The sequence below is a fragment of the Bidens hawaiensis genome, unplaced genomic scaffold, assembly GCF_021521415.1.
Source record: "Bidens hawaiensis isolate Kalapana, Puna unplaced genomic scaffold, B.hawaiensis_p1.1 tig00012472_1, whole genome shotgun sequence".
Classification (NCBI taxonomy): Eukaryota; Viridiplantae; Streptophyta; class Magnoliopsida; order Asterales; family Asteraceae; genus Bidens; species Bidens hawaiensis.
The window spans coordinates 461,260-472,826 of NW_027492020.1; the positions used below are offsets into that span (position 1 = coordinate 461,260).

Below are 11,567 nucleotides of genomic sequence, written 5' to 3' on the forward strand. Positions count from 1 at the left end.
CGGATGTATATATACATCACAAATGCAGCAACTAAAACTCAACGGAGGTAAACGTGGAAGATATTCAAAAGGTTTGAGACACATAATACACTTATATTTCGGTAAACCCCCCTTAACTATTGAAAGAAGATGACCAGGGTGAGATTCATGCGTGATTTTGTTGGGTATAAGCCCACAAGTGACATCAACGTAGTAAAGACATTCATCACAACCATACGCATATCCATTGCAAGGTAAGTGACAAACAAAACAATTAAATATGCTGCCAAATACACCTGGGATATTTGACATTAGAATGAGGGTATGTTGTGAGTGACCTGGGTGGTGTGCACTTCTGTTGGAAGTAGAGTACACCATTCATGAGGAGCAAAGTTGCAACTCTCATTTTCATTGGCCCCACACTTGTAAAATGGCATCTCCGTGATAAGTAAACAATTATAGCATGTCCAACCGGATCTATTCGGTATGAGGGTGAGAAGATGAGAATGTGATCTGTGTTTTAATATTTTAGGGAGCTCTGCACAAAACTTATGAAGAGAATAATCACATGAATCATCTATACATTTATAGTAGTACCTATAATACTCATTGATTGGTTGGTTGCACCGCTTACATGGACATACAAACTCATTTTGTGCAACCGCAACCTTCTCCTCTTCCTCCACCTCCTCATCAGATTCTTCAGCGTCTTCATTCTTTACCTGCAAATCAATGAGCTTTAGCGGATGCTGGTGTTCAATTACCTTCATCGTGTTTGTTTATATTTCTCTTGCATGTGGAATGTTGGACTCGTGTGTTATTTATAACAAAGAAAAACATCTACTTTATTCTTTGTACCTATTAGTTATTCAAATCATAAATTAAGCACAAAAATCTCCACCGAAAAAATGATAAATAAATATCTATACACTGTAGTCTACTTTGTCCTTGGTTTTCTTCATAAATTTCCTTGCTTGTAATAATTTAGAAATCATGTTTTTCCATTTCAAGATCTGAACTGTTCTTGTATATGCAAAATTTCACATTCAATTTCTCAATAATCATCCATGGGAGTCCTGAATTCTTTCAGATATTATCTTTAACTTTCTATATTGTTACTTATTATCAATTGAAGATCACCGATTTTTCTATTTAACTGTTACATGGAAAAAACAGTTCACTAAATAAAATTTGTATGAAATGTATTTTGTTGGATTCCCAATATTATTGATAGCAAGAGATATACAACTAACGTGTTTTTTTTCTAACTTGGTATATTCTTTTATTTTAAAATAGATGAAGCACTCAACAAGCATTGTAATTTAATATCATTGAGTTACTTACAATTTAAGGAAAGAATGTTATAAATATTAAAGCTACTACTGAAAACAGTTTATTATCTAAGTTGTACTAAATACACCTGGTACAAAATGTACTTTATTGGATTCACAATCCTATAGCAAGTGAAAAACAAGTCATTAGATGTTTATCATACAAGGCATGTCTCTTTTGTTTGTTTTTAAGTGTTTAAAATATGTTGATTAGTTAAATATATGCCAATCCCTTAACTTGTAAACAAGTCATTTATGCGCCTAAGAATAAGAAGTATTAAATATTAGTGAGTTAATTACTTACAACTGGGGGAAAGAATGTTATGAAAATTAAAGCTACTGTTAATTGGTTTCAAATCTTACATTCTTTCTAAAGCTATTTATTTATTAAGAGATCAACAACTCAACAATTTAAAATTTACATTTATAAGTATCTTATTATGTTATTATATGATGTGACTTGTTAATCAGAGATAAAGTAAGAACATAAACCAACCTTGTATATATCTATTAGGAGTTATGGGCTACATGCTGGGCTACGTAACCAAACAATGTGCATACCGAGCGTTGGCTGGTTCAGGTATGGGTTAGAACAGGTTTTAAGCAATATGAGTTCGCAATGAAACGGATTCAAAGTAAAATGAATTCGGGTCAAAACATATTCTAAGCAAAATGACTTCGGGTCACTAGGGGCCTTTTTAAAGAAGCATCTTAGCCGTACCAAAAACCAGTGATCTTATAAACAAAAATGTAGTGTAACCGGTCCGACCAATCCAACCGATTTGATTCATCATTTCTATAAATTATAGTCGGCTGTTTGACCCTGACCTTTTCATTATAACTAGTCGATTTAGCAAGTAGCAATACAAAATGATTTAGCAAGCAAGATGGTTTTCCTAAGTTTTCTTAAAAAATCAAATTAAAAGGTATTAAAAACTCATCTATTAGCTTTTTACTTGAAACCAAAGCATCAAAAGTCTAAACCCTCTAAATCATCCAATCACCCTCATCCAGTGATGATTTACCAAGCCATGTCAGCAAGGACAACAAAATCCCCATCATAACGAATTCACGACTTCAATATTAACCCGAAGTACAACAAAAGACTGTTTCAACAATTAGAAAGATATCATCGAACCCACCTCAAGAAAACAATTACTACGATTAATGTAAGAATCATGCCTGCATATTTGATCCACTGATCAACTCGATTGCGCCTCTCAATGATCCTTAATACTGAATTCGATAGCCCGAGTGTGTTGAGTACATCCAACGCTTTCCTTTGAGCTCCCTGCACAAATGTAAATTAGAATGAAGAAACACAGACTCAACATCTATAACTATGCTACAACTATTTGAATATTGAACTAGAAAAACCTTTAAGTGTTCTCTTTGTTCAGAATACTTAGCAAGAATTGTGGTTCCAGTTGCAGTTGCTTCTTCCAACATTCTTGAAGAGTTACGTGCAGACTCCATTGCTTGTGCTTCCTCATCAAAAATCCTCAAGATATGAGATGATTCACCGTTCTAAACCAAAGTTTTTTCATAATTGTAATTAGTAATTCTGTATATAAGAAACTAAATTAGTCTGACACAACAATGAATTTAATTTATTTACATACAGTTCTTCCGAGCAATTCTGCCCTCTCTTGTGCTTCTTGCATCCTTCTTTGCTGCCTCTGCATATACCGATCTAAACTTTCTCTCAACGAATCAGCTTCTTCCTCTACTTGCTCCACTTTTCTGACAAATTTCTTCATCTTATCAATATGTTGTCAAAGCTTAAATTGCAATAAAAAACTTTGATAGCTCATACCCGGTGTGCACGGTTCGCTGTGTCGGTTTTGGGCTAAAACCAAAACTTCGGTTTTTGAGTTATTGAACACCGTTCGGTTTGGGTTCGGTTTCAGTTTTTTTGGTTTTGCCATTTTAGTTTGAAAATTTTGGGCAAAAAAAATGTCCCAAAATAATGAATTTGGGCCTAGATGATTTTGTTACTTAATACCAGATAAATATACATTTGGGCTAAAAATGTTTGAATTACATATTTATTTAATTCTAATTTATAAGTAAAAATTGAAAATCTATAAATTCGGTTTGGTTTGGTTTTTTTTATTACATAAAAAAACAAAACCAAACCGTAAGTTCGGTTTTAAAAAGTATGAAACCAAATCATCGGCTTTGGTTTCGGTTTCTCCTGTTTCGGACACGTGTTTTCGGCTTCACGCACACCCCTAGATTTCATAGTTGTCATTAATTTGTGTTTCAATCATATTCTTCCCTAGAGTGTAAATTTTAATTCCAAAGCCCTAATTCACAGTTCCTGTTCGTTCCGAGTACGAATTCCCGATCACCACAACTGATTATGGAAGTTGAATTTTGGCACAGATATCTAATTCACAGTTTCAAAGCCCTAACTTACACTTCCTCTACGTTCTAAGCACAAATTTTATGCAATTAGGGTTACAGATCACCACAATTAAGTAATTAACCAAACAAGCTTAAATTCTAACTCAAACATCTTATCCTATACAAATCATACTAACCTAACAGTCCTAACACAACGAATTCACGCTAATTTCGGCTAATTGTGCATTAAATTCAAACTCAATCAAAACGAACCTCTTCCACAGATCACGCTGAGGTTTTAACGCGACGGATCGCCAGATCGCGTCCATCTCGGAACATAGGGTTTGGATTTGACCGATGTCTCGCCGGACGGAAACTGAGATCTCCGGCGAGTCCACGGCGGCGGCCAGACGCTCCAGCCGTTCCAGATCATCTCTGGTTTTCAATAGCAGCCGCCGTGATCGTTGATACAGGTCCGATAGCGTTGTTCCTCCGCCTTCAACCGCCATTGATGACGTACAAGAAGCTTAAAACTGATTAAGAGAGATGAGAATATTATTATTGTTTGACTTTGTTCTTTTTAATAAAGACAGTTTAGATCCTTATATTTTGGCCTTTGTCATACTTTCGAGACTTATTATTGTAGGATTCAAATCCGTTGCTCCCAGGTTTGACATATTTGTTGATCAGTATCCTTTATGGTCAGTTACATTGTATGCTCGATATTTCGAGCTGTCGAATTTACGCTACCTCTTTTTTGTTTTTGTTTTGAATGTCCTCAAGTACCATTGCGCGCTTGTCTTTTAGTTAGATTGTTCCTCAATGTTTTAGCTAGGGTTTTTCATTTTAAACTGCTTTGTCGGTCTTTTGGTCATGATCCGTCATTGATTATATTCTGACACTTTTTTGGTTAGCTAAGAATGGCAATTGGTTTACGTTTTAGAAATCCCAACTTGATACCTCATTGATTTCCTTAACTGTAATCATTGTTGGTGTATGGAAAGACTCTTTTCTTATGGGTATCCAACTCTATCACTCTTGCTTCTAGAATGTTGTTGAAACTTCGTTCGTCGACTTCTAGGGTTCATCGATCCCCTTTCACGAGCAGTTTCTTGTGTTTTCAGCATAATCCATAGCACCATCTTGCCCGATGATTCCTCAGGTGCGTGAGCAATATCCAACAGTACATATGGCTTGGTTGTTGTACCTGGGAGACAGACGAGTTCTGTAAGGGGAGTCTCGAAATCTATTTTAAGAGACCCGTGTTAACCATGGTATCTTAGCCGCAATCATCGACATGTATCTTGCTTGTTTTCTAGGCAAGAACGAAGTCGAAGAAACTGTTAAAGTTTTACATGCTTCAAATATTCTTGTTGATAAGCTTATAAGTTTATATTACTTATTATTTGTTTTGTATATGCTTTTATAGTAGTCTATTTCTCAAAGAATAACGAGATTATCGTTATTACTAATTTTCTATTATGTACTTTAATAAAAGGTGAACCAACTTCATGCATTACGTTTCTCGAACGAGTCAAAAGAAATAATAAATAACCGAAGACTAAGACCTTAAGACACAATTATTTTTTTCAAACAAAACAAGTCTATCATCAGATAATCTTGAGTTGAATGCAGATTTCTTGTACTCAAACCACGTGAACTCCTTATACAAACTGTCTTCCTCTCCTTGCATAAGTGATGGCATTGGTGCTATCTTCTCACTCATTGGTGGTCCGCCAAAATATATCACTGACACCCTACTCTTTCTACCGTTTGCCATCACCCTATGCTTCACACTCTTAAATCTTCCATTGGTCATCACCTACATGTTCAAAACAATCATTTTCTTATAATTGACTTAATAATATAACCATTTATCATATAACCCACATGAAAAAAAAAATCAATTTGTGAAATCTCTTGTACATGAGAGGTAATTTATATTTAAACAATTAATGGATATTAATGCATAGTAAGCATTTGAATCCCTAATCCAACATCTTGTGTAACTGGTTAATGTGTTGCTAAACAAACATGAAACGTACGCCGGCCAACCTATTTAGGTACACCAATGCATATCACTTATGATGGTAGCGGGCTAGCGGATGAACCGTATTACCAATCTCGTTTTGCTTTAGCACTAGTGATTATAACGGTGTACCTAATTGATATTATTGAATCTAAGCGGTAATGGTGTAGCAAATGACGGATCTAAAAATTTTACTAATTGGGACAAAAGGTTGGTAAAAAAGATTGTGTTTTTCGTCTTTATTTAAAGTCCCATTTTGTTTAATAAGTACGGTAATTTGTTATTGCAAGTCATGATCATCTGGTAAGATTAATTGAATCAACAAAACTAAATTTGAAAGATGGTTTTTTCATTTTACAAACCTTTCCATTAGCACGTAGAATAAAAGCAAATGTTGTGTGTTGAATAAAACACGAATAATAAATGATTTTGACACTTAAATGCATTATAAAAATCGACATGAAATTCATGTCGCTAGTGCAAAAAATTGGATTGTAAAATTTGAGTTGAGCCCAAGTGATCGATGAACAATACCATCTTTTGTTGAATTTAAAGTTAGCGACTTGAGGATAAAATTAGGAACCCTAGTTTTGAATATAAATAAAAACAAATTATCTATTAATATTCTATATTTTCATCATTTATTTCATTATATAATTTTAATTAGTTGCAAGTCATTTTACTATTTATACCATGTTTCAATTAAATTGAACTAAATTATATAATTTTCATGTTTATAATTTTCATCATTTTTTATCACCTTATATAAAGTGTCAATATAGATCGTTATCGGTCACTAGGTGATAGTTTTCATTATTAAACTATCACCTAGTGATCGATAACAATCTATATTTACATTTTAACCAATAATAATCCTAACATTCATATTGTTGTCAAGATCAATCCCAGTAGCATAATGATCGTAGATTTGACACTTAGTTACATTTAATTTGTTGTCAATTTCACTAGCACATTTCTCCATTTCGTTCATAATCATTATTTGAGAGATTGAGTGAAAATCAAGTATAATTCTATGAAAATGATGCTACTGGGATTGTTTTTGTCAACAAAAATGAAAATGGCTATCATTAATCAAAGTGTAAGTATGAATTATCATCAACTAATGTGATAGCTTGGATTACTAAAAACTAATTAATTTCCTTGTTATTGTTATTATTAGGAAAATTGGATTTTAATAATCCCAACTTAATGCAGTTGGCTGATAATAATCCCAACTTTGAAAATAGCTGTCACTGGTCCCAACTTTCACACTATTTATTTTCATTGGACCTCCGTTAAAAAAAACTTAACGACATTATGTTTTTTTTCCAAATTTCAAACTGATATTTTAGGGCTTTTAATCGGAATGAGAATACGAGTCGATTGATGTAAAACTTACTTCCAAACGGTGGTCCAAACGACTAAAGGAAGCTTCAATTTCGGTGTTTAAACTTTAATTAACAAAAATCAAGTTGTTTGAAGCGTCGTTTCGAGTTAAGTTTTACATCAATCGACTCGTATTCTCATTCCGATCAAAAGCCCTAAAATATCAGTTTGAAATTTGGAAAAAAACATAACGTCGTTAAGTTTTTTTTAACGGAGGTCCAATGAAAATAAATAGTGTGAAAGTTGGGACCAGTGACAGCTACTTTCAAAGTTGAGATTATTATCAGTCAACTGCATTAAGTTGGGATTATTAAAATCCAATTTTCCTTATTATTAAGACTTTGATCATCGTTCAGAAAAAGTTTTCGTTACGATCAAAATTTGGAAGTTGAAAAGCTATTATTAAAATGGCAAAAACAAATATATCAAATCAAATTATTAAGTTGTGTCCTTGCCCTTTATGAGTGATTGTTAAATATACTTTTTTTTAAATATTAAAACAAAAGGTATAAAAAGTGTCAATGTTGATTGATGTAAGTTTTAACCATATTGCTAGTGTCCATTTATTTATTAGGCTGAGGGGTGTGGAGCGTGACAGGGGGCGCGTGAGCTCATCCGGGGCGCGAGCACCACACCACCGAGGCGCGAGAGGGGCGCGAGCGCTGAAAAAGAGGCAGGCGCAAGAGGGGTAGCGGCTGGGAATACGCGTGAAGGAGTCTTGGGTTGCGTAAATAGAGCCGTTGGGCTCATAATGTTTATTAAAAAAAAAATTTTTTTTCTCTATATAAACAACTATATCACATAACACACCCAAAACCAATATCACATACCAATATCACATACCACACCCAAAACCCAAAATCACGCCATCTTCGAAACCTTTTTTTAAAAACATGGCTGGAAATTGGTACCCAAACCTAGATTCAGATTACAGTTACGACGATTTATGGTCGGCACCGGACCAACCGATGTTTTATTCGGGGTCGCAACAATCATCCGGCTTTCAACCATCCAACATACAACCGTCTCCTAACTTTGTTGTTCCGGATACACAAGAACCAAAAGGTGAAGCTGCGGGACAAAGAAGACGCGTCCACCGGAAAAAACAAGTTGCAACGGACGGGTCGGGTTCGGCTTCGACTGGAAGGACGAAACGGAAAACCACTCCGTGGTCATCGGATGAGAAGGAAGCCCTGTGTCGGGCTTGGATAGTCATTTCTGAGGATCGGCGTTGCGGTAATTGTTTTAACGTTTTTAAAAATGATTTTTAATAAAAAAGTTAAATAAAAAAGTTAAATGACTTACAAATTTATTTATGCATTTTGCAGCGGACTACCAAAAGAGCAAGGTCTTTTGGACAAAGGTTAGGGAGACGTTCTATTCGCTCGTTGGGAGTACAGAGCGGAACGCCGATATGATTTCGGGTCGGTGGACCGAAATCAGAAAATTTGTCGGCTTGTTTACTAATCTGTTCAACAGGAACGCCGGTCGTATGAGACCAAGTGGCAGTGACGATTTGGTGGTTTATAATTTCACTGTCGAAGAGTGGAAGCAGGAGTGCCTGCGGAGGTATGGGACGGTGAAGACGTGGGACGATGTAAAGGTGTGGGAGAGGTTGAGAAGGTGTTCTAAGTGGGTTGAGCTGGTGGCGCCGGACCTTGATGCGGAAGTAGGGCCGAAACGGACTAAAACTAGTTCGTCTGGAGCGTATAGCACTTCCGCCGGGTCGGATTGCCGGGTTGGATTCGACCTAAACGTTGCGGGGGAGGAAACGTCTTCACCGCCGAGGAGGCGGCCATTGGGAAGGGACGCCAGGGGGAAAAAACCGGCTGAGGGGGAAGCCGTAAACATCACCGATCTTGTTGAATCCCTCAATAAATTCAACAAAACCATGGAGATGGTCTCTAATGACAAAAAGGAAAAAAAAAAGAATGAGAGATTTGGACTTCCTTACAAGAGACTTCAGTAACCTAAATCCGGTCGACCAAATGCTGATGGAAAAACAAAAGGAACGTATCCGGAAGAGGTTGATCGAAGAAGACCAAGCCGAAGAATAAGAATAATGTTTTTTTTAGTACTTTAATTTTTTTTTTAGATATTAATGTGTTTTTTTAATTAATGTGTGTTTTTTTAAATAATTTATGAGTTTTTTTAATAATACGTTTTCTTAATACATTTATAAAAAAATAAAAAAACAACCGCTCGCGCCGCCTCTCGCGCCCCTCCACACCATGTCCCGGGGCGCGAGCACCACAACCAACACCCATCTTATCAAGTTTCTCTCTCTGCCACACGTCACAATATTATTGGCTGGAGCCCCCACTCGCGCCCCCCACACCCCTCAGCCTTACCTATGACTATAGTATATGCCAACCAACAAATTCTATATACCAACACATCTATATCAATATATCATGCAATAAACTTGTACGTTTTTAATTACCCAATTAATACCTGCAAACAATTGCCCACAATGAAGAACAAAGATTTAGAATCAGGTGGAACCGACACCCAGCTTCCATCTCTCAACGAGATCTCAAGCCCGGAATCCGGATATGTTGTTTGATCGCAAAACGGATACAATTTGCGGGTCTGTGTGCTCTCCAAACCCGACCACTTTTTTGGCCATTTGTTTCATTTTGAAGCTCTAGGCACGGAGGGTAGTGGTTTATCCGGAAAAAAGAGTCGCTCTGTTCATCCTTTAATAGTTTACTAAACACGTTTCTTGGTTGTAGTTTCATTTCATCTGCCAATAATTCAAGAATTTCGCACGTCATTGCCTTCACTGATGTTACATAATCATTCACAGCGTCCCTGTAAGGCTGTAATATAACATAACATAACATAACATAACATGTATAGACAACCAGCTAACAAAATGTAATAAATAACACATCAATACTCTATGCATGTGTAGATGGCCTTCAAAAGATTATGGTATTAATGCAAAACAAAACTCGAAGGTTATAATCATTGAATGACTATAGTAAAAACGGTATCAAGGTGTGTATGTAAATATTTATAATGTTGTAGACGTAAAAGTAGGTTTACAAGATGCATGCGTTTTATAACATAATAAAAACTACGTTAAATACTACGTATATAATTATAATTAATCTAGAGTAAGTTCTTACTGGATGTTTGGGTACGTGTATGGATTCGGGTTTCGCGTTGAGAAGAAGGTATTCGACGCAACCCACGTCCCCATTTCTACCAATGTTTTTGTTTCCGTAACCAAGCGGGTTGGGTGGCCCGAACTTTTCCTTAACGGAAGCAGAAGAACTGAAGAACTTAACAGCTTCTGATTCGAGTTTGTTTATAAACTTTAACGAAATCTTGACATGCCTTAACAATGTGGTGTTGTGATTCAGGTTTTGATAGGTCAATGAGAGGGATATGATCTGATTTCACAAGAAACTGTTGGATCAGAGGTTCTGATGCAGCCACCATAGTTGAATCTTGATAAAGAGTGAACTTTTGAAAGCAAATTAAATATTTGTTTTTTTTTTCTTTTTTTTTCCAAATTCAAGAATTGGGTTGAAGAATGAAGGGAGAAGATGGGTTCATTTATAAAGCCATATATACAAACTTGATACCTGCCCCAATGATGAGGCTTGGGTTTTTCCAATAGAGACTCAAGTTCGATCTTTACATGTGATACTTTGGATTATAGGTGCATAAATCTGATTTATCTAATACTCGGTTTCGGGTATATAACCGGGTCCCGGTATGACCAGGTAATGAACAATTAGGTATTGGCCATACCCGTGTCTGGTTCGGGTCCTGGTATAGTCTCTAAACACCATATCCTATGCACCGGGTTCGTTTCGGGCATCTAACCAGGTATTCAAAAACCGGATATTTGAATACTTTATCCGGGGCATGAACAAAAAACCCTATTTTTGGGTTTTTTTCGAGTATAAATTGGGTTTTATAAAAGAGCTGACTTTTTTTTTTGGGTAGTTTTCATGTATTTTTCGGGTAATTTCGGGTATAAATTGGGTATTTCAAACCCCAGTTTTGGGTATTGGAAAACCCAGTTCCGGGTATGGAACCAGTTCCAGGTTTCGGGTATTACCGTGTACAAATCGGGTCCGATTTTAGGTACAGGTTTTGCAACTAAAATGTATACTCTATTCGTAGCCTACGAGTATAAAAAAACCGGTTCCGTGTTTTTTTTTCTTCCAGTTTTTGGTTTGGGCTTTTTGCTCCTCTACTTTGGGTGGATATTGGCAATGAAAGATTTGAGTTAGGTCTTGTGAGATTGTTAGTTTGAATCCCGAGCTCACCTGGGTTTTAGTTCCACCATGTGTTACGTCAGAGAGCTCTACACTTGTGGTGGCATGACGACTGTCACGTGGCAGCCAATTGTATGGTTTCTTAGAGAAACACTCAAGCCAAACTCTGAATCCAGTGTAGATTTGATTAAGACGTACAATATAGTCTGATTATGACACAAATACTCTCAAAATTAAAGTATGACACAAGAATCT

General features: G+C 36.1%; 2 protein-coding genes and 1 pseudogene across 2 annotated transcripts; all 3 read right to left on the minus strand.

Moving 5' to 3' along the window:
- Positions 1-290: 290 nt before the first annotated feature.
- LOC143541175 (uncharacterized) lies at positions 291-749 on the minus strand. The gene has a single exon (XM_077034064.1). The coding sequence runs from the start codon at positions 747-749 to the stop codon at positions 291-293; it is 459 nt and encodes a 152-aa protein (XP_076890179.1).
- Positions 750-2,277: 1,528 nt separating this feature from the next.
- LOC143541136 (membrin-11-like) lies at positions 2,278-4,215 on the minus strand. Its single transcript, XM_077034034.1, has 4 exons — positions 3,933-4,215; positions 2,933-3,053; positions 2,688-2,837; positions 2,278-2,601 (listed from the first exon to the last, which is right to left on the minus strand). The coding sequence occupies exons 1-4, from the start codon at positions 4,166-4,168 to the stop codon at positions 2,440-2,442; spliced, it is 669 nt and encodes a 222-aa protein (XP_076890149.1). The 5' UTR covers positions 4,169-4,215; the 3' UTR covers positions 2,278-2,439.
- Positions 4,216-4,977: 762 nt separating this feature from the next.
- LOC143541135 (gibberellin 2-beta-dioxygenase 1-like) lies at positions 4,978-10,524 on the minus strand (annotated as a pseudogene).
- Positions 10,525-11,567: the final 1,043 nt, after the last annotated feature.

Coding starts and splice junctions, on each gene's coding strand:
- LOC143541175 (XM_077034064.1), bottom strand. CDS start 749: ATGAAGGTAATTGAACACCAGCATCCGCTAAAGCTCATTGATTTGCAG.
- LOC143541136 (XM_077034034.1), bottom strand. CDS start 4,168: ATGGCGGTTGAAGGCGGAGGAACAACGCTATCGGACCTGTATCAACGA. Junction 3,054..3,932: donor CAGCGTGATCTGTGGAAGAG/GTTCGTTTTGAT, acceptor GAAATTTGTCAG/AAAAGTGGAGCAAGTAGAGG. Junction 2,838..2,932: donor CAGAATTGCTCGGAAGAACT/GTATGTAAATAA, acceptor ACTTTGGTTTAG/AACGGTGAATCATCTCATAT.